The sequence below is a fragment of the Sabethes cyaneus genome, chromosome 1 (assembly GCF_943734655.1).
Source record: "Sabethes cyaneus chromosome 1, idSabCyanKW18_F2, whole genome shotgun sequence".
Taxonomy (NCBI): Eukaryota; Metazoa; Arthropoda; class Insecta; order Diptera; family Culicidae; genus Sabethes; species Sabethes cyaneus.
In genome coordinates, this window is record NC_071353.1 from 164252976 (window position 1) to 164271969 (window position 18994).

The following is an 18994-nucleotide window of genomic DNA, read 5'->3' on the forward strand; positions in this document are numbered from 1 at the left end:
GCAGGCTGTCTGGCCCGATTACCGGTCTATATATAGCTTCCCGTCCTACCTGCGCGTTCATGTCATGCGGACAGCCATCATACATCTGCTCCAGCTGCGCGTAGAACGCCTCCTTCTCGTCATCGGGTCTCCTTTCGTGTGGGCAATGCACATTGATGATGCTGTAATTGAAGAAACGGCCCATAATCCTCAACTTGCACATCCTTGCGTTGATCGGTTGCCAACCAGTCTTTCCCAGTACTATAAAGCCGGTTCCCAGCTCGTTGGTGGTGCCACAGCTCTGGTAGAAAGTAGCCGCTCGATGCCCGCTTTTCCATACCTTTTGTCCTGTCCAGCCAAGTTCCTGCAGTGCTACGACTCCGAAGTTTCGGGGATGTAGTTCATCATATATTATCCTATCGCAACCCGGGAAGCCGAGCGATTTGCAATTCCATGTCCCGAGTTTCCAATCGTAGTCCTTATTTCGTCGCGTAGGTCGACGCCGATTGTTCCGATCCCTATTTTCTTCTTCGTTGTTGGTAACTTTTTGTTTTCCAGGGCGGCTTGTTGGGCCTACCCCTCGCCATATATATATATATATGCATCGCACAATTTTACCCCAAGTACCTCTCGGTTTTCGCGTTTGCTCTTTGTATTGTCCCTTCCAAGCAAGGCAAAGCCATGTTGAATAGCAGGTTAGAGAGTGCATCCCCTTGTTTCAGTCCATCCAACGTCGCACAAATCAGCGTAACTAGTTTCAGTGTTCCTGCATTATCTTCCACAGCTCATTTCGTTGGACTGAATCGTACGCTGTTTTAAAATTCACAAACAGATGATGAGTCTGCAAGTTGTCCAGTCAACCTTTGCTACAAAACGGTTAGTCCACTTACTGAAGGACTTTTCGGACTGGTTTTTCGGAGAAAGGCATAAACTGATTTAGTTTGTCTGTCATATTTATTAATCTTTTTAATGGTGGTATGAACAACGCTTGAAATTTCTGACAATAGAAACGTTTAGGATCACTTACTCTAGCGTTATATGAAGCAGTAATTAAAATAATTAAAACAAAGTTCAAATTGAACAATGAAAAATAGTTGTAACAAATTTATCCGAAGATGTCGAAAGAAATCATTCTTGCGAGCGCAGTTTTGCTCGTCGTGTTTCGTGTATTTCTTCAAAGACTGTGGGAATCAATAGACCTTCATATGTATTCAGTACTTTATAGTAACGCCCTTGCATGTTCATTTTAGAGAACTTGTCGATGAATTTCTCTAGACTCTTTATTTTGTCCCGTATGTTGATGTATGGCTCTTCCGCAATTCGCAGTATTGTTTTTATATACCGACCGGGAACAACTGGGTTCTCTATGAGTAAGCGATCCGCTAATTTGCGTAAATCGCAAACGTCACAAATGCATTCAAAAGAAAGGATGCTCTTCAAGTGTTGGTTTTGAACTGGAGAAATCAGTACATACCTCGGTCCATAAGAGACGGTAATCTGTTCGCCTTTGGTTATGGGGCGATTGACGATGAATTTTAATTGACCGAAACAGCTTATCAAAAATGTGTTGGGATCGCATGAATGGTTACAGACGGATGCAACCGTGTAGATGTAGTTAATGATACTATCCGTAGTCATGAGAAGATGATCCACAGCTTTAAAGTAGTCTTGCATACAAAGGATCATAAATCGTTTTTGCTCTTCTGTAGTGAAGATGGATTTTACAAGTGGATGCTGCATATAGATTGAGTGAAAAACATTCGTGTGGAACATTTGAATGCATGTGTCAAGTCTTGACCTTTTGTCAACGGGAATATACATTGTTTGAAGAAGTTTGAATTCCTCAATCGGATCGTAGCTGGTATAATCAAAGCTTAACGGATCACTTCCGACTCTGGTATTAGTCTGGCAGAATTCCATCATGCGCTCGACATTATCTTCGAAAAGCGTGAGGGCGTAAAAAAACATCCGTGGAGCCAATCGGGCATGGGCTAGTGAGAAATGATGAAGTTTCGTAGAAATTCCACACTCGAAGCGATGCGCAATTCGCCAGGCTTTCTCCAGGCACTCCTGATTGCAGTACATCACTGACGGGCAGTTTGGGCAAGGAACCAAACTATAGAAATTGTCAGACGAACAATAATCGCAACGCAAATATTTGTTCTCATCGTTTACCACATAGAATAGTGGTTTTTCCTGGAGAATAACGTCACCGGTTTTGAAGTTTCGACCAGCGACCATACCACGGCCGTAACCTGGCAATAGTTGCATTTGAATTCCATCTGCCAAGAAAGGGATTCGCGGATTTCCTATGGAACAAACATTTAGGTATTCAGTATAATAGGTACTTGGTTCCAAATGTAAATAATAGATAGTGCAGAATACATTCTTAGACATGTTATTGTTTGCATCTACTGAGTGCTCTAAAGAACTTGAAGCAATTTGGATTACCAAAAAATATGTTACAATTTGTTTAACTTACTGTAGTCTCTGTACCTTAGAAAGCAATATAATTAAAGCTTGCAGTGATTTCCAATCGTTCTATTGAGAAATAAGCTTAAGACTCTATCTTACCTGGTAGGTTGCCCGGAACACGCCGGCGTGGTTCAACAATTGGGTTAAGATCGCGAATTTTTTCTTTGCATTTAACTTCACGTGCCAAAAGTTTCGGCTTAAGTTGTTCAGGATAATTGTGATATTTAGCAAGTTTTATATCGCTTAGAGCTGCATCGTAACTTTCCATGTGAAAATGGACAGCTGACCTGAACAGAAAAAGATTCTAATTTATTATTAGGTATTCACCATGATTGTTAATGAATACGAATAACGCACCTGTTGGCATAACTCATAGCCAAGTGTTCCGAACCTGTTTCTGACCAGCAGATACTTTCGTTGTACTTCTCTAAAGCCAACGGAAATTCTCTGGCCAAGTAGAGTTCGTTACCTTTCTTGCATAATAGAATGCCCTTTTCGTTGTTTTTGTGATGTTCCGCAATATTTGTACCGATTTCCTTTTTCAGCACATAGCCGCGGCAAGCAATCAGGTTAACACGTTGCTGGTAGCTTGCCTCTAATAGGAATACATGTGTCCAACCATGCAGCGGTCGTTTCAGGTCATTTTGGGCCCTTTCAAGGACAGTATCGGGAAACATGTTTGTCTTATTTGAACTTGAATTTTGATTCGGATGAACACACAAGCTATACGCACAAACGACGCGGATTGCGGTAGACGCACCACGCACATTCAATTTAAATTCAATTCGCTATGTAAGCACAAATCGATCTCTTGTACTCTCATGGAACTGCCATATGGAAAGTTTGTGAAGATTTGGTGCAAAGTTTTGTCTATCCTTTTCACTCTTTAACAAACCTGTGCACAGACTTCACAAATAGAACAAACTTGGGAAGGTGGCAGCACCGTTTCGCGCACATAGCGAATATTCAACCGTTTTCCTCAGGGGCTTGCGATGGGTGCCATGTTTTTGTTGCCAACATCTCAGCACATCTCGACAAAGGTTGGCAGCAAATCTACCTGTCAGACGGGCGCTATTTCTTGCATTTTTTGAAATAGCGCCCTTCGTTAAGTGGACTGTCAAACACCGTTCGTTAAGATTCGGATAGCACCCCGCTGGTTTTCCTCCCTGGTAAATAAAAGATGCCAGATTTTCCATTTTCCTACAAAATTTTTTTTCGAACTACTCAAAACTGCTCGAAAACAGAATGACTTGTTCACAGTTTACTCTACCAGGGGTTTCCTAACAGCTGTGATTACAACGCACCGAAGCAAAAATAAAAATAAATAATATTGTCAATTGCAAGGAAAATTGTACCATCCAAAGTGCGATATCGCTCATAAAAGTGCTACAGCCTGAATTCGTTAATTGGGCCACGACTGCACTCCAGCTGATTCGCTAATTGGGCCGACTGACAGTTGTTAGAAAATTCTAAACTCGAAAATTCCATACAATTTTGACATTCAAGTTGTCACATAGCCCAATTAGCGAACGCCCAATTAACGAACCGCCCAATTAACGAACCACCAATTACCCAAGTAGCACTTGCAACATCTTCCATGTGGCTATTAAGTCTTGTTTAAATTGCAAAAAACTTCACAGGTTACAGTATTGAAACACGCAACAAATAAGCAACTTCATGTTATTAATATGTTGGATTCAGGTTATCCAATACTTATACTGGCTGTCACAAATATATTAGTCTATATCTAGTAACATGAAACTTCATCGCAACATCGTGTTATTATAATGTCATTGCTAAACAATAATGTCACATGATGTTGCATCATGTTGATTACGGCATATTGTTAAATAAAATGTAACCAAACAAATACAACCAATGTAACATCATATTCTGCCATATTTTTATGAAAAAATATTTTTCAACGAAGGAATGTTTTTATTTTAACAATAATTACACGAACATTCATCAGGAAGCCATGGCATTTACTAAAATATTATTTGATTGCAGTATCTAGTTCGATTTTACACCGCATTTTTCCATCGTAAACGAATTCTTAATCTGGCTGGGTTAATTCTTTAAACTTGAAAATAAATAAATTAATAACTTTCACGAGGCGCATCAAATAATACAAAGCAAAATTATATTTTGCACGATAAATTTTGAATGGCATGGAGATTAGCTCATAATAGGCCCAAAAAACTAAAGTCGCATTAAGAATATTAACATAAATAATTTTCGTCTTGGAGCCCTGAGAGGAAATCCCGGTTCCCGCTAAACATAATTCGTGATGAAGTTGCTCATAATTGTTTGGTTTTTGTGCGAGGAAAAAAGAGAAGAAAGTATTTTTGTTTTTGTTTTCACGCAAGTTTTGACAACGCGGCATAGGATTTCGTGGGAGCGCGAACAGGCTTAAAATCTCTTTTAGTATCGTAGTCGCGAATATCTGCTTGTATTTAGATAACGCGCATTGGTTTTTGTGCGAGAAAAAAAGAGAAGGAAGTATTTTTGTTTATGTTTTCACGCAAGTTTTGACAACGCGGCATAGGATTTCGTGGGAGTGCGAACAGGCTTAAAATCTCTTTTAGTATCGTAGTCGCGAATGGATAGATAACGCGCATTGATGTTCCATAAAACATCTGTGTAACAATTGGTTGCATATAGGCTCCACCTCTTGCGCTTTTTCAATCACATAACAGTTCGATAAAGGTAACTGATGCGAACTTTTACCATATTTGAATGTTTCAATTAGAGTTGCGTAACCCTTCATGCAACAAATGGTGCTGCTTGGGTAACGAAACTTTGCTGTATTTTGCATTAAATCGTTTCGGTATCTTCGGCGCACTTCCCAAGTAACAATGATAGCTGAATTGCAAGAGCAATGGCTGTTTACGGGTTGGTTTAAAGCGATCAAAGCTGCATAAAGTAAGCGCTCAAATGGTGTTTAAATAAGCGATGTGCAAGCTACTTTAAGTTTTTCAAACCAGTTCTCTCCCAAAAGCTGATAAAAAAGCTTAATAGCGGATTTTTTTTGCTAAACAATCTGCTTCTAAACAGCCATAAACATCAAACCGTTTTACGGCTGCTTAAAGGTGTTAAAGTGTAGAGTGGGAGCTTTCATTAGACTCGCAGCTTTCAAACTACTTGAAGGCTGCTTAAGGGTGTTAAAGTGGCTTTATAAACTTCTACCAAGTTTTCTTTCGGCTTACAGCACACATACTGTCAGATCATAGAATTTCGCAATTCGGTTGACAGCAAAAGTTTGTCAGTTATCGACATTATCGACTGCTTCACGCTAGGCGGGCTAGGCTTCAAGTGTAAAGATATTTTCACTGTCTGTTCTGCAGATGCAAATGGGGCGGATCATACGGTGAGTGCTTATGGATCAAAAGATGGCGGGTTCAATTCCCGGAAAAAAGACATGCATTTTTAATTAGTTAGCTTACTTATACGAATTAAAGTTATTCGAAATTAAAAATATCGCGCTCGACAATGTGCACGGCAAAAATAAAAAAATGACGCGTTCCATTTTTTTAAATTTAAAAATAGATTTTTTTTGGCTGCATAAAGGTTGATGAATCGTTGATTAAGCGGCTGGAAGAGCATGCTGCAAAACTATTTCTCGTTCTAAAAATAGAATTGACAGCATTGCGCAAATTGGCTATTTAAAAGCGCGCAAAAAACTCTATTAAGCTTCATCGCAGCTTCGAAAGCGGCTTTTAACAAGTCTGAAGCTTGATAAAATCACCAGATTTAGATGTTTAGGGGCTGAAAAAAGGTTTTTATTTCTAAATCTAAACCATAATTCAGTCACAGGTTGAATAAAATCAGCTATAAAAGCGTTTGATCAGCCAGAAATTGTTACTTGGGTTTTTCGTTATATTCCAAGTAATAAGTGCGCCGAAGAGACCGAAACGATTTAATGCAAAATAGCACTTTTATGAGCGATATCGCACTTTGAATGGTACAATTTTCCTTGCAATTGACAATACAGCCTGAATTCGTTAATTGGGCCACGACTGCACTCCAGCTGATTCGCTAATTGGGCCGACTGACAGTTGTTAGAAAATTCTAAACTCGAAAATTCCATACAATTTTGACATTCAAGTTGTCACATAGCCCAATTAGCGAACGCCCAATTAACGAACCGCCCAATTAACGAACCACCAATTAACGAAACTTTGCTGTATTAAAAAGTTGAGATTGCGCATCAATGTATGCGTAAGGGTACCTTCAAAATAAACGCGACTTCGTTCACATTCGTTTAAATCTTATATATAAAAATGGATTTCTGTCTGTCTGTCTTATAGAATCGAAAACTACTGAACCTATCGGTGTGAAAATTTGCATGTAGAGGTTTTTGGGGCCAGGGAAGGTTCTTACGATGGTAAGAGACCACTCCCCTCACTAAGAGGGGGGGGGGGGTTCCCATATAAATGAAACTCAAATTTCTGCATAACTCGAAAACTAATCAAGCAAATGGAACAAAATTTGGCATTTGGGTGTTTTTGGTGACAAGAATTTCTTCTATGGTAAATTGAGACCCCTCCCCTCTTTAGAAGGGGAATTATGACACCTCTCCCCTTTAAGAGGGGGGTTTTCCATACAAATGAAATACAAATTTCCTCATAACTCGAGAACTAATCTAGCAAATGGAACCACTTTGGAGGGGGGCTCCTGTACAAATGAAATACAAATTTCCTCATAACTCGGGAACTAATCAATCAAATGGAACCATATTTGGCATGTGGGTGTTTTTGTAGGCAATTTTCTTTTCTATGGTGAATTGAGACCCCTCCCCTTCAATAGTGGCAATACGAAGTTTGTCGGGTCAACCAGTCTTTAAATACGCAGCACTTTTTCGTCGGAAACAGGGCTACGAATTTAAAAATTTAAACAAATGTGAGCGAAGTCGTGTGGCGTCGCTGTCGCGTTTACTCTGTGCGGGACCTAAGGTATTTATTGCCACGGAAACATTCAACTTCACCTATTTTTCGTTCTAAAAAAACCAGATAGCCAATAAGCATTTCCAATGCAATTTAAATGCAAGACAATAAGCATTTAAGTTGCTTATTTGCAGCTAGTTACCGACAAGAATTTAAATAGAATTGTGGATGCCAATTTACAACAGTTATGCAGTCGATAAACAGCAACCTGCAGTATAAAACACCAGGGATGCTAATAAACGATTGATTTGCTGGTTATACTATTGCTTATTCGTTACCTGGCTGGAATTAAGAGCATTGCGCAATTAGTTCATTTTTAAAATCAACGCGCAAAACACTCTATTACGCTCATTATCCCGGTAAAAAACCATACGTTTGAGTGAAAAACGATAAGTTTTTGTAGCTTTTTGCACTGGGCTTAGCTCAATTGAAGATAGAATTAACAAAAGGGCGAATGTCGCAAGCGTAAACAAACCGAGTGAGGGTTGATTTTGCTATATGCTGGTCCAGAAAAAGTAACTCTCACCCGATTTGTTTACATTTGCGACATTCGCCCTTTTGTTAATTCTATCTAGAATTAACAAGCTCAAAGCACAGAGAACAGACTACCAGGTAATTGCACAATACTGCAAATTAGTATTTAAATTTCTGGTATATGACTAATCAGCTTCTGAAATGATGATATATGACTAATACAGAGGTTTGTGTAGCGCTGGGGGGTTACCTGGATAGGTAGATAGATGAGATAGGTATAGTCAATTCATATTTATCATAGGTAAAAAAATAGAAACTATATATGCATGAGCGCTACATACGTTCAGAATTAGAATTTTTGAGCTTTGAGGAATTTCTGAGTAGCTTCAAGCTATATTAACTTGGAGTGTACGTTTAGGCCACTTTGAAAAACACCAAACATTTAAAGAAAATCTTGCAGCTCTGCTACAGTGACTAACTGACAGCCAGTCCCTGTCCCATCAGTTCCAGTGTGACAGAAACGAATAAAGCAAGATTTTGTTTAGTGAAGTGTGAATCACCTTTGTGTGAAATATTCAATCGTTTGATTTGATAATCGTCGGAAATGACCACTGCCGCTCGACCGACATTCGATCCGGCCCGTGGAGGCAGTGGCCGTGGCGAAAAGGATCTTAGCGCCTTATCCAAGCAGTACAGCAGCAGGGATCTTCCTTCGCACACTAAACTAAAATATAGGTATGGAATTGTTACCCCATTGTTTTCCTTTAACCTTAACAAACAATAATGAATTACGTTGTTCTTTTCACAGAGATCCTGGTCAAGGCACTTCGGAAGAACTGCGAAGCCGTGACTTCCGTGATGAGCTAGAAAAGCGTGAACGGGACAACAAATCTGGAGGCAAAGCGGGACCATCAGCGCCTCCGTCTTCGGTGGTACGGCGAGCGATCGAATCGAACAATGCTAACAACAGCAAGCGCCAGAAAGTCGACGCAGGACCACAGAATCTGGATGCCGACGATCCGGTAGATAGCGAGAACTCGGATTCCGATTCGGACGAAGATGACACGGCTGCGCTGCTTGCAGAGTTGAACAAAATAAAACGTGAACGGGCACAGGAAGCAACGAAAAAGGAGCTGGAAAAGCGACAGGAAGAGGAACGCATTCGGATGGAGAACATCCTGTCCGGTAATCCGTTGCTGAACTATGCTTCGACGGCGAAGGCCGAACTGAAGGTCAAACGACGCTGGGATGACGATGTGGTGTTTAAAAATTGCGCCCGCTCCGAGCCGGAAAAGAAGGGCAGTCAGTTCATTAACGATTCGTTGCGGTCCGAGTTCCACAAGAAGTTTATGGATAAGTATATTAAGTAGGGTAAAGTTTTATTATTATGTTCTGTAATGTACCTATATAATCTACTGTAACGTGCTTGTAATCGTGTTCATCTTAGAACCGAAAAGAAGTCCAATAAATTTAATGATTTCGGAGAGTAACAATGGCTGTGTAATTTTTATTCTGTAATCATTTTTATTTAATGAAGTACAGAAACCGTACTAATCAAAATATATCAAATAGATGAAATTAAATAATGCGTAAGTACTAGTTAGTTGCTATATTTACAATGCATGGGGTGGGCATTATGAAGCAGTAATCTAAGAATTTAGCACTCGGGGCGAGATTTGATGCCAAAACTAGGCTTAGCCAATCAGTCTTACCAATCGAATGGCCATAGTGCGCGCCAGTTTTAGATGTTGAATCCCATGTCCCGCATGCATTGTTTATGTTTTTCGATCAGCTCGCCACAGTTCTCCTCTCCCCTTTCCATAATGCTGAGTAATGGGAAGAAAGTAAACCATTATATAACCATTTTTTAGGCATTTGTATGCTGTAACTTACCAGGAATCACGAGCACGTTTTGTTTCGGGACAGGCACAGCAAGCTTTGCATTTGGGTTTTTCCGTTTTGCCCGACGGGTCTGCTAGCTTTGAATCGGTGGTGGCTGCTGCCGGTAAAGCTGCGACAGGACTTGCACTTACGTTGTTACCCATCGTGTCTTATTATTTGCAATACTGTGTGCGACCTTGAAAACGCAGAAGCTTTTTATTCGAGATTGTTCGCACAATTAGCACTTTAATGACTAGACACAGGTTAAGTAAGAAAATAATTACGAGTTATTTCACCACTTACAGTATTATGTATATAGTATTAAACCGAACCGACACAAAACTACCGAGTACCAGCAAGAAATTCTGCTGAAAAGATCCCGTGCGTGCGCTCTGCGCTTTTGTGTGCGATGAAGAATAAGAATGAAGAGACGAAGGATAAGGAAAGAAACTAAAGTATTGCGCTCTTCACACTCAATTGGACTGCACAGTTATAAAGTGCAACCTTCAAAACTGTGATGAAAAGTGTGCTACTGATAATATCGCTAGTAGTCTTATATCGATAATATCATCAAACTTTATCATCAGGGAAGAATATCGAAAATTGGAGGGTTTAAAGTGAAACCTTCTTCTTGGCTTGTTATTATTTTAACATTTTTGTTCTATTTCTTACGTATTTTTGATTATACTATCATCACAGAGAACAGACATCCAAGCGAAATGTCCCCACTTGGATAAAACTTATGTCAAATTAGTTGGGACACTATAGTGATGGTGTCGCTAAAGGCGCAAGAAATTCTACACTAAACTCACAACAGCTAGCTTCTGGCGCTAGCATAACGCATATAGTCCATATATACTAGCGCCAGAGGAGCCAAAGGTTGTCAGTGTGCAAATCAAATGAATCATTTAGTTGGGAAACTATAGTGGTGGTGTCGCTAGCATATTAGGTGATCTTAATTTGAAATTTTATCCAAGAATTCCCGAAAAATTTGTTCCTGAATGGATGTCTGTTCTCTGTGCTATCATATTATCGTTAGTAATTATTAACGATAAAAAACTTTATCAATAATCGTTATAGATTTTAATCGGCATTTCCCATCATTACAACTCTCCCATCTGAGCTGACATTTGATTTAGCAGTGGCGCCAATACCAGTTGTAGGAAAAGCAAATAGTATTTAATTTTCCATTTATTTTATATATGCTGCATATTTGTTCAAGTTATGAATTATGTGCGGAATTATGTATTTAGTAACTATTTTTATATTATTCTTAGCGTCGATAACAACTCTACGTAAGCATTAGAATTCAAATAGGAATCAACCAAGATTCATGGGGTTTTCAAACGAAATTTTGGCAACTTTTCTCACCTACAAAATGTGTGACTGAACAAGTGTGTTCAAAATCCAACTTTCAATGCAAAGGGCAATAAAAAGAGAATCGATTTTCGATTTGGTGAATGTCAGAACTTTCGGCAGGGTTGAAAATATCTCTACAGCTACAGTGATGCCAGATTAGCAATAGAGTCAAATTTACGGAGTTTACGCTGTTAATTTTAGAACGCGACCACGGCGACCACAGTTTTATTAGCATATTGAGCTTGCTGACGTTTATCGTACGCACACATCGACGCGCGATTTATTGCTGCTGTTGTTAGATTTTACATTGATTTTACACGTTTGTTTTTGTTTTCCCCCAGTTATACCCCAGTAAATTGAGTGAAAAACGATATGTTTTTGTAGCTTTTGCACGGGGCTTAGCAAGCTCTATATTCACCCTTATTCTGCGAGGTGAGTGACGTGACTATTTGGAGTCGCCGCGAAACAGGTGATAATTGTCACCTAGGTGACTCGCTTTGTCACCTAGGTGACACGGTTTGTCACTTAGGTGACAGGGGTTTCCCAGATAACACAAAATCGTAATAGAAAGTTCACATTAAATCTTTTTCATGTTAATTTCATATTGGAGTTGTATAATGATTAGAGTATGTCAAATCGAAGTGAACAATAAGTTGTTTTGCAGTCGTGCGTATCTTCATAGACAATTCATGACTGTGAATTATAAAGCAGGATAGACAATTGCAATATTTGATTATATCTATATCATATATTTAGGAGTATTTAGTTACGTGTTATAAAAACTGCGCAAAATAGAATTACAAATAGTTGTCAAAATTTTCGCACGGATATCGTCTCCACATTGGTACATATATGTTCTTATATGGAGTGAAATATAACTTTTTTGTTCAGATATGATTTCGTATACCTAAGTTGCAATCGAGATATACAAACCAAATGGTTTACTGGGTACGCTTTTGTCTACTAATGTATATTGGTTGGTTTTAGTATTTATATTCAAAATAATCCATATGCCTTTTCTATAAAAGGATTAGGTAGATTTCTCTACAGGGAGTTATGTGATTTTCAGTCATCATAATGGAAAAAAAAACTAGGGAAAAAACCTGGCAAAAAATTATAGGCTGTATCTAGGGCTGTATGAATATTTAAATGTGTTTGTTTTATATCTGACATAAGATTTACAGGAAAAGCAAAGCAAACCGTTTTATTCATATGGCATAATAATATCTAACTGACATATTAACATTAACATATACGCAAACTGCGTTGAATTCACGTAAATAAGGTTTATTTCAAGGTTTATTTCTAATTCCCGTCGTAGTAAGGAAAGCCATTTCAATTTTCATCTTTTCTTGGATGTATATAACGAATAATCCAAAAGTTCTTATGCTGATTGTATCCAAACACACTTACCTTCCGATCCGTGGACTTTGAATAGTCTGAGTCAACTGACTATATTTCTTAAATTTGTCGCACCGTTTTGAAATCCGTCCATCATAATTTTTCATCGTCCGAACTAAAAATCACAGCAATGTTTACGAAATTAGCGCGCATGTATTTGTGTAGGACGGCATGATAAATGTTATTCTGCAAAAAATTCTGCTGGTCGTGCAAGTTTTCCCAGCTGCAGAACAACGACAATGCGTTGCGTGAGCTATTTTCATTTTATGAATGACGGAAATTGAAACGATTGACAGAGTTGACATTTTCTTCTTCGTCGCACGAAAAAATTTAGGAAATTTGGCTGCTAGGAATTCTTTAATGAAAAAAAGCATTTAAATAGATCTCAGCTCACTTTGATTGATCGCGTATGATAGTCAACAAACTAAAATATTAGCGAATAACTAATTTTGCATTGTGTTGCATTTTGGATATCATAGATATTGTCAATTGCAAGGAAAATTGTACCATCCAAAGTGCGATATCGCTCATAAAAGTGCTATTTTGCATTAAATCATTTCGGTATCTTCGGCGCACTTATTGCTTGGAAGATAACGAAAAAGTGCGCCGAAGATACCGAAATGATTTAATACAAAATAGCACTTTTATGAGCGATATCGCACTTTGGATAGTACAATTTTCCTTGCAATTGACAATATTTAAATTTCACAAATTTCTGACCTACAGATATAGCGTTGGCAACACTTCACGGTAGGCATATATAAGCCTAAAACCGACCCTGCTCTTCTGGTCATTGGTGTTTGTGTGTGAAAACAAAATGCCGAAGACTGTCAAATTTTCTCGCTGAGTGTTGGAAGTTGCTGTGGCTTGGTTTTACTCTTTACTGTTTATTGAAAATTTCCAGTAAAATTCGTGAAAAAGTTATCAGTCAGGTACGATTATTTGTTTCATTTGTGGTAGACGAGCGTTTGAAGGTATAATACTCACTAGGTAGCTATCAGAAACGATGTCGCAGCGCTTTCCTCCGGCTGGTCCAGGCGGTGCTCCTGGCGCACCCGGACCACAGCGCTATCCCCCTTCGCCGGCAGGACAGCCAACCCAGCCTCCACCGGGAATGCGTCCGTACGGACCGGCCAATAACTTTCCGGTAAGTTTTGCTGTTTTACTTGTAAATCGCGGCACTCAAACACTTATCACTCTGGTTTTGATGTAGCCTCGCGGATATACTCCTCCACCCCAAATGCCTGGTGGGCCACCGCCACAAAATCCACCACCGATGCACCAACGTCCGATGCAACCAACATTCGGCCAGGGTAGCAACATGCGTGGTTCGCCGATGCCAAGCGGATCATCGAGCGGAAGCAAGCGTCCGGCTGACAATCGAAGCGCCATCAGTCAGCCGCCCGCGAAAACGTAAAATCATTTTCATTTTCTAGCGACTGTTTTGTAATCAAAATGAAATATTTTCAGTGAATATCCCGCCAAGAAGAAGAAGAAGCTAGCGGACAAGATTCTGCCTCAGAAGGTGCGCGATTTGGTTCCGGAATCGCAAGCGTATATGGACCTGTTGGCATTCGAGAGAAAGCTGGATGCCACCATCATGCGCAAACGTTTGGACATTCAGGAAGCTCTGAAGCGTCCGATGAAGCAAAAACGCAAGCTGCGTATTTTTATTTCCAACACATTCTACCCGAGCAAGGAGACCGAAGGCGCTGATCCGGGGTCGGAAAGTTCGGTAGCTTCCTGGGAGCTTCGGGTCGAGGGTCGCCTGCTGGAAGACAACAAATCCGACCCGAACAAGATTAAACGTAAATTTTCCAGCTTTTTTAAATCGCTGGTCATTGAGCTGGACAAGGAACTGTACGGACCGGATAATCATCTGGTCGAATGGCACCGTACCCATTCCACGCAGGAAACCGACGGTTTCCAGGTGAAGCGTCCCGGGGATCGCAATGTGCGCTGCACAATTCTTTTACTGTTGGACTATCAACCGTTGCAGTTTAAATTGGATCCACGTTTGGCCCGTTTGCTCGGTGTTCACACCCAAACCAGACCGGTCATAATATCCGCCCTTTGGCAATATATTAAAACGCACAAACTACAGGATGCCCATGAACGGGAATATATTACTTGTGACAAGTATCTCGAGCAGATTTTCGGCTGTCAGCGCATGAAGTTTGCTGAAATTCCGCAGCGTTTGAATCCTCTGCTGCACCCACCGGATCCAATTGTTATCAACCATGTGATTACCGTTGAAAGTGGCATGGAAAGCAAGCAAACTGCTTGCTATGATATTGATGTCGAGGTGGACGACACACTTAAGAATCAAATGAATAACTTCTTGCTGAGCACGGCTTCCCAGCAGGAGATTCAAACGTTGGACAGCAAAATCCATGACACCGTCGAAACTATCAATCAGTTGAAAACGAACCGGGAATTTTTCCTTAGCTTCGCTAAGGACCCGCAAACATTTATCCACAAGTGGATCGTCTCGCAGACGCGTGATCTCAAAACGATGACCGACATCGTCGGAAATCCGGAGGAAGAGCGTCGGGCCGAGTTTTACTACCAGCCGTGGACACAGGAGGCCGTCTCGCGCTACTTCTTCACCAAGGTCAACCAAAAGCGTGCCGAGCTGGAGCAGGCTCTCGGAATCAGAAACTCCTAGAATCGGCCGGACGGGACCCAGGAGGAACCGAGCGAACTGCAAGGTTAGGGCCCCGAACTGGGTCGGGTATGATATTTGTTCTTTTTTCCCGTCGTGCATCAGAGCAGTGCAGCGAGCGCAGTTTCTTTTAAGGTAAGGCATTTCACTGGTGTTTTGACAAGATTTGAGACGATGGCGCGAGCTGCGTTTTCACCTTTAGACGTTCATTTACGACGGTAACAACCTAGATTGTAGAATTCCGAATCTTTTCGATCGATGTGGTGAGAGGTAATTAAATATTGCATAACGTAAACTATACCTATACAATAAAGTTTGCTCTAGACGTTAGAATATCAACACTGCGGAACAAATTTATTGATATCCATAATGGCATAATGAACACGTGTTAACCCTTCTGTCTGCCGACAGATCGGCCCGGTCTGGTAGCTAATAAGCAACAGCGATTGAATGATGCGTCGTCTGACATAACTCATTACTCATTACTCATTAATACTGTCACAGCCACAATAAAGGATTCCTGGAAATAATTTAAATTATTTCTTAACATAGAAATATTTCAAACTATTTTCTTGTCAGTATTGACATTTGTAAAATATCCCAGATATATCACAAAAATCAAATCGGCCAGGCCAACTGTGAGGTATTGCCGCAAAGACGATTCTGTGAAATGAATCTTGTGTGAATAATTTATTCATACATAAATACATTTCTGAATCAACAGGGGACGAAGAAACGGGGACGTCTCGTACCAACCGTTTCTGTTCAATTGTTATTATTTAGTTTTAATGCTCGTTGGGAGTATTTAACTAGTAAAGATTAAATAATACTCCGGACCCTCGGGGATGAACCTATGGCATTTCGACCATAAGCCAGGCTGCAATAGGCCAAGGTTATAGCGCCTTATTTCGCTCTCTGAAAATAGATAGGACACTCCAGCTACCGTAGTGTTAGAATAGAACAAGATATAAAAATAGCAAAATTGTTCAATAAACCAGCGTAAACGAAAAAATGATGAGAGCGCATTCATACTAAAGCTTAATTAATAAATTATGCATATAACAGATTATTAATATGCCGATATAATAATTTAATAATTGTTCAAAATTGATACAAAACCAAATTAGCGAAAGAAAAAAATAAAATAAATTAATTTAACACCAATTTTCAATAAGTCAGATTAAAGAATTGTAAAATCCACTATTCTACGTTTAGCATAGAGAAAATCATAGCTAAGATAAATAGTTAAAATACGAAACGATCTCACCGGCATGCATTTGCCAAATGTTCTCTTGCCCGTTCCATCAGCACAGTGAGGTTTGTGAATTTGCTGCCATCCTCTTGTCAGGTTGGAAGGAACATGAGTTATATAGTAGGGAAGAATCTTCGACTCCGTGGTTGTCGGCGTTCGTCGCCGCCAGGAGCTCCTGGTTCGGCAGAGTTTGATTTTCCTTAAGTCGTAATTTTCGCTTTAATCCGTCAATTAGTACTAACAATTCGGTTAATTGAACAATTTTTTCGGAAAACCGCACGAAAAAATTGCAAGCGAAAACTTATCACACGCGCTGCTTTCAGAACGTGACGATTTCCGCAACATTGTAAACTCTTTAGCAACTTCTTCAAGATCCAAACAAAGTTCCGCGTCCGAACCTCACGTCCAAAAGGCAAGCCGATCACTTACTCACTCAAAACTTATCCATTTAACACTAATCACATTGCGGTGCATGGTTAAATAAGTATTTATTTAAACAATTCCGGAGTGAAAAATTCTTGACGCGAAAAATTATATTTCGACCATTCGCGGTCACAGTTTGCTGCGATCCCTTGTACTTGACTAATCGAATGATGCGTCGTCTGACATAAGCAGCAAAAATGAGTTCTCGGTAAACAATCTGGGCGGGGCCATTCGTTTCAAAAACGTCCTTGGATGTTACATAACATTACTTTTAGAACTTTGCTGCATACAACGGATCAGCGACTGTCAGTACCGTGCTTCTGTATCATATTGTCGACAAACGAACATGTCCAAGTTCAAGAGTTTGCAAATTTAAAACGAAACTTCACAAGATCATGACACTGTCAAATGAGTGGAACTTCAGTATCAAATTTTATTTCGTGGAAGGGAGCATAATTTACCTATTTGATTACAACATCAAGGACCATCCTGTGGGATACGCGCCATTAGAAATATTTATACCAAAGAAGCTCAATCGAAGAAGCCCGATGATAACTATAGTAACAGTGTTTGTTGATCAAAAGTCAACATGCATATATAGCAAGTAGGATAGCAGGTTCGACATATTTCCTCCACCGACATTCAGAGAAGCAAGTCGCGTAACGTGAAGCTTCAGAGTCAGTCAGACCCACATATCCGATAGTTTATGTTATCATAATATACTAGGACGTCAATGTCCGCTGCCTGAACGACGTCAGGTTTTTCCACTACTAATGGTCACTTGTCATTAGTTTTACCGAAAAAGGTTTGTATCAACAGTCCAAATAGCGTTGTATAGAGTACACCACCATGATTCTGGGATTGCCTCTTCTGGACAGTTCTCCCGATGTCCTGCTCTTTTGCAGATGTTCGCTCATCTCCTCAAGATATGCCTGATTAACGTCCATCTACGCTCCCGAAACTGTTTTATTTAGCACTGGTGGCGTTGTCTGGAGCTGTTGGAGATATATTTATATACTTAGCATATTTGTATACTTGTTACAGTTCTTCCATCTACATCCATGATTCTTGTTCGTGAAGGTCTATCGGAAAAATTAGTGTTCTGGAGAGCGCCTGTTTTGAGTGAATTGCCAAACTACAAGACTTCAAATAGCTACGTAATCCATAGAAAGCCCGATTCGTAGCTGAAGAAATTCATCGTTTTATCTTATAGAGGACTATATCATTGTCTCACGAGCATACCAAGGTACATGGATTCCTCCATCACTTCGTATTGTTTCCCATCCATACCAACTCAATTTGGACTCTCATGTTCCCTGCCAGCAAGCATGTATTTTGTTTTCGTAGTGTTAATGGTGAGTTCCATTCTCGTTAGTTTCAATTTAGCAGACCTGTGGTTGCTTCCGATGACCTCGTAATCGTAGTTCTAGGTTCGTTTCCACGTATTGTAGAATAGAGAGTGCACCCATTTGTCTCAATGGTCTCAATCCAATCAGCGTCTCGAAATCGGCTTTCGATTTTAACTCATCCGGCCAGGTTCTTTCCAGTACAACACTTGCTCACTAATTACCTCTTCAACCTCCTCCTGTGTTGGTTACTGCACAGCTTGAACATTGCTCATGATTTTGACCCTATGAAATTGTTCCTTCCAGCTGGCCACAACCAACAAGTGACTGTGACCTGTAAGTAGGTTGCCAACATTGTACATCACAGGCATGAAAAATTGCTGCTTCTAAGCTAGCGAATTGCTCCTCTACGCCAACCAGCACGTTACACGTTTTCTTCTTTTGAAATTGCGATTAGAAAAGTACGCTAGATCCTTCTGTCTCGTAAATAGTCTGTAAATGCATTTAGGGTATTCAATTTAAACTTTTTTTCAACAGAGGAAAAACAAACGACAAAATCAAAATTATGCTACAGGTGCTGTGTGTATACTTTCTGCTACTGACACACTCTCAAGCATACACTCTCGTAGCATAGTTCTGCACAGCCCGCTCACGAAACCATCAGCGCGTGAGCTGTCGACAGCCTGCGAGCGTGCGTAGAATTTATGAGTGCAGATTTTGCTTTACTTCATCTTAAGGCCTCGCTTTACACGTGAGTAAGAGTGCGGAATCCTCGCAGGGCATGAAAATATAA

The 18994-nt window shown here is 40.0% G+C and overlaps 3 protein-coding genes across 4 annotated transcripts; 2 read left to right on the forward strand and 1 right to left on the reverse strand.

Annotated features, from left to right (window-relative positions):
* Positions 1-8395: 8395 nt before the first annotated feature.
* LOC128745232 (protein CWC15 homolog) lies at positions 8396-9353 on the forward strand. The gene is made up of 2 exons (XM_053842263.1): positions 8396-8609; positions 8683-9353. The coding sequence occupies exons 1-2, from the start codon at positions 8479-8481 to the stop codon at positions 9242-9244; spliced, it is 693 nt and encodes a 230-aa protein (XP_053698238.1). The 5' UTR covers positions 8396-8478; the 3' UTR covers positions 9245-9353.
* Positions 9354-9423: 70 nt separating this feature from the next.
* Positions 9424-10157, reverse strand: LOC128732489 (cytochrome c oxidase copper chaperone). The gene is made up of 3 exons (XM_053825747.1): positions 10059-10157; positions 9768-9951; positions 9424-9700 (listed from the first exon to the last, which is right to left on the reverse strand). Exons 2-3 carry the CDS (start codon positions 9917-9919, stop codon positions 9616-9618), a joined length of 237 nt encoding a protein of 78 aa, XP_053681722.1. The 5' UTR covers positions 9920-9951; positions 10059-10157; the 3' UTR covers positions 9424-9615.
* A 3192-nt stretch (positions 10158-13349) lies between these two features.
* Positions 13350-15519, forward strand: LOC128741245 (brahma-associated protein of 60 kDa). Of its 2 annotated transcripts, none has more exons than XM_053836912.1 (4): positions 13350-13447; positions 13506-13662; positions 13729-13928; positions 13986-15519. In XM_053836912.1, exons 2-4 carry the CDS (start codon positions 13522-13524, stop codon positions 15181-15183), a joined length of 1539 nt encoding a protein of 512 aa, XP_053692887.1. In that variant the 5' UTR covers positions 13350-13447; positions 13506-13521; the 3' UTR covers positions 15184-15519. The 2 variants fall into 2 exon arrangements, with proteins under 2 accessions (XP_053692887.1, XP_053692896.1); XM_053836921.1 differs by having other exon boundaries at positions 13352-13447; positions 13510-13662.
* The last annotated feature ends 3475 nt before the right edge of the window (positions 15520-18994 follow it).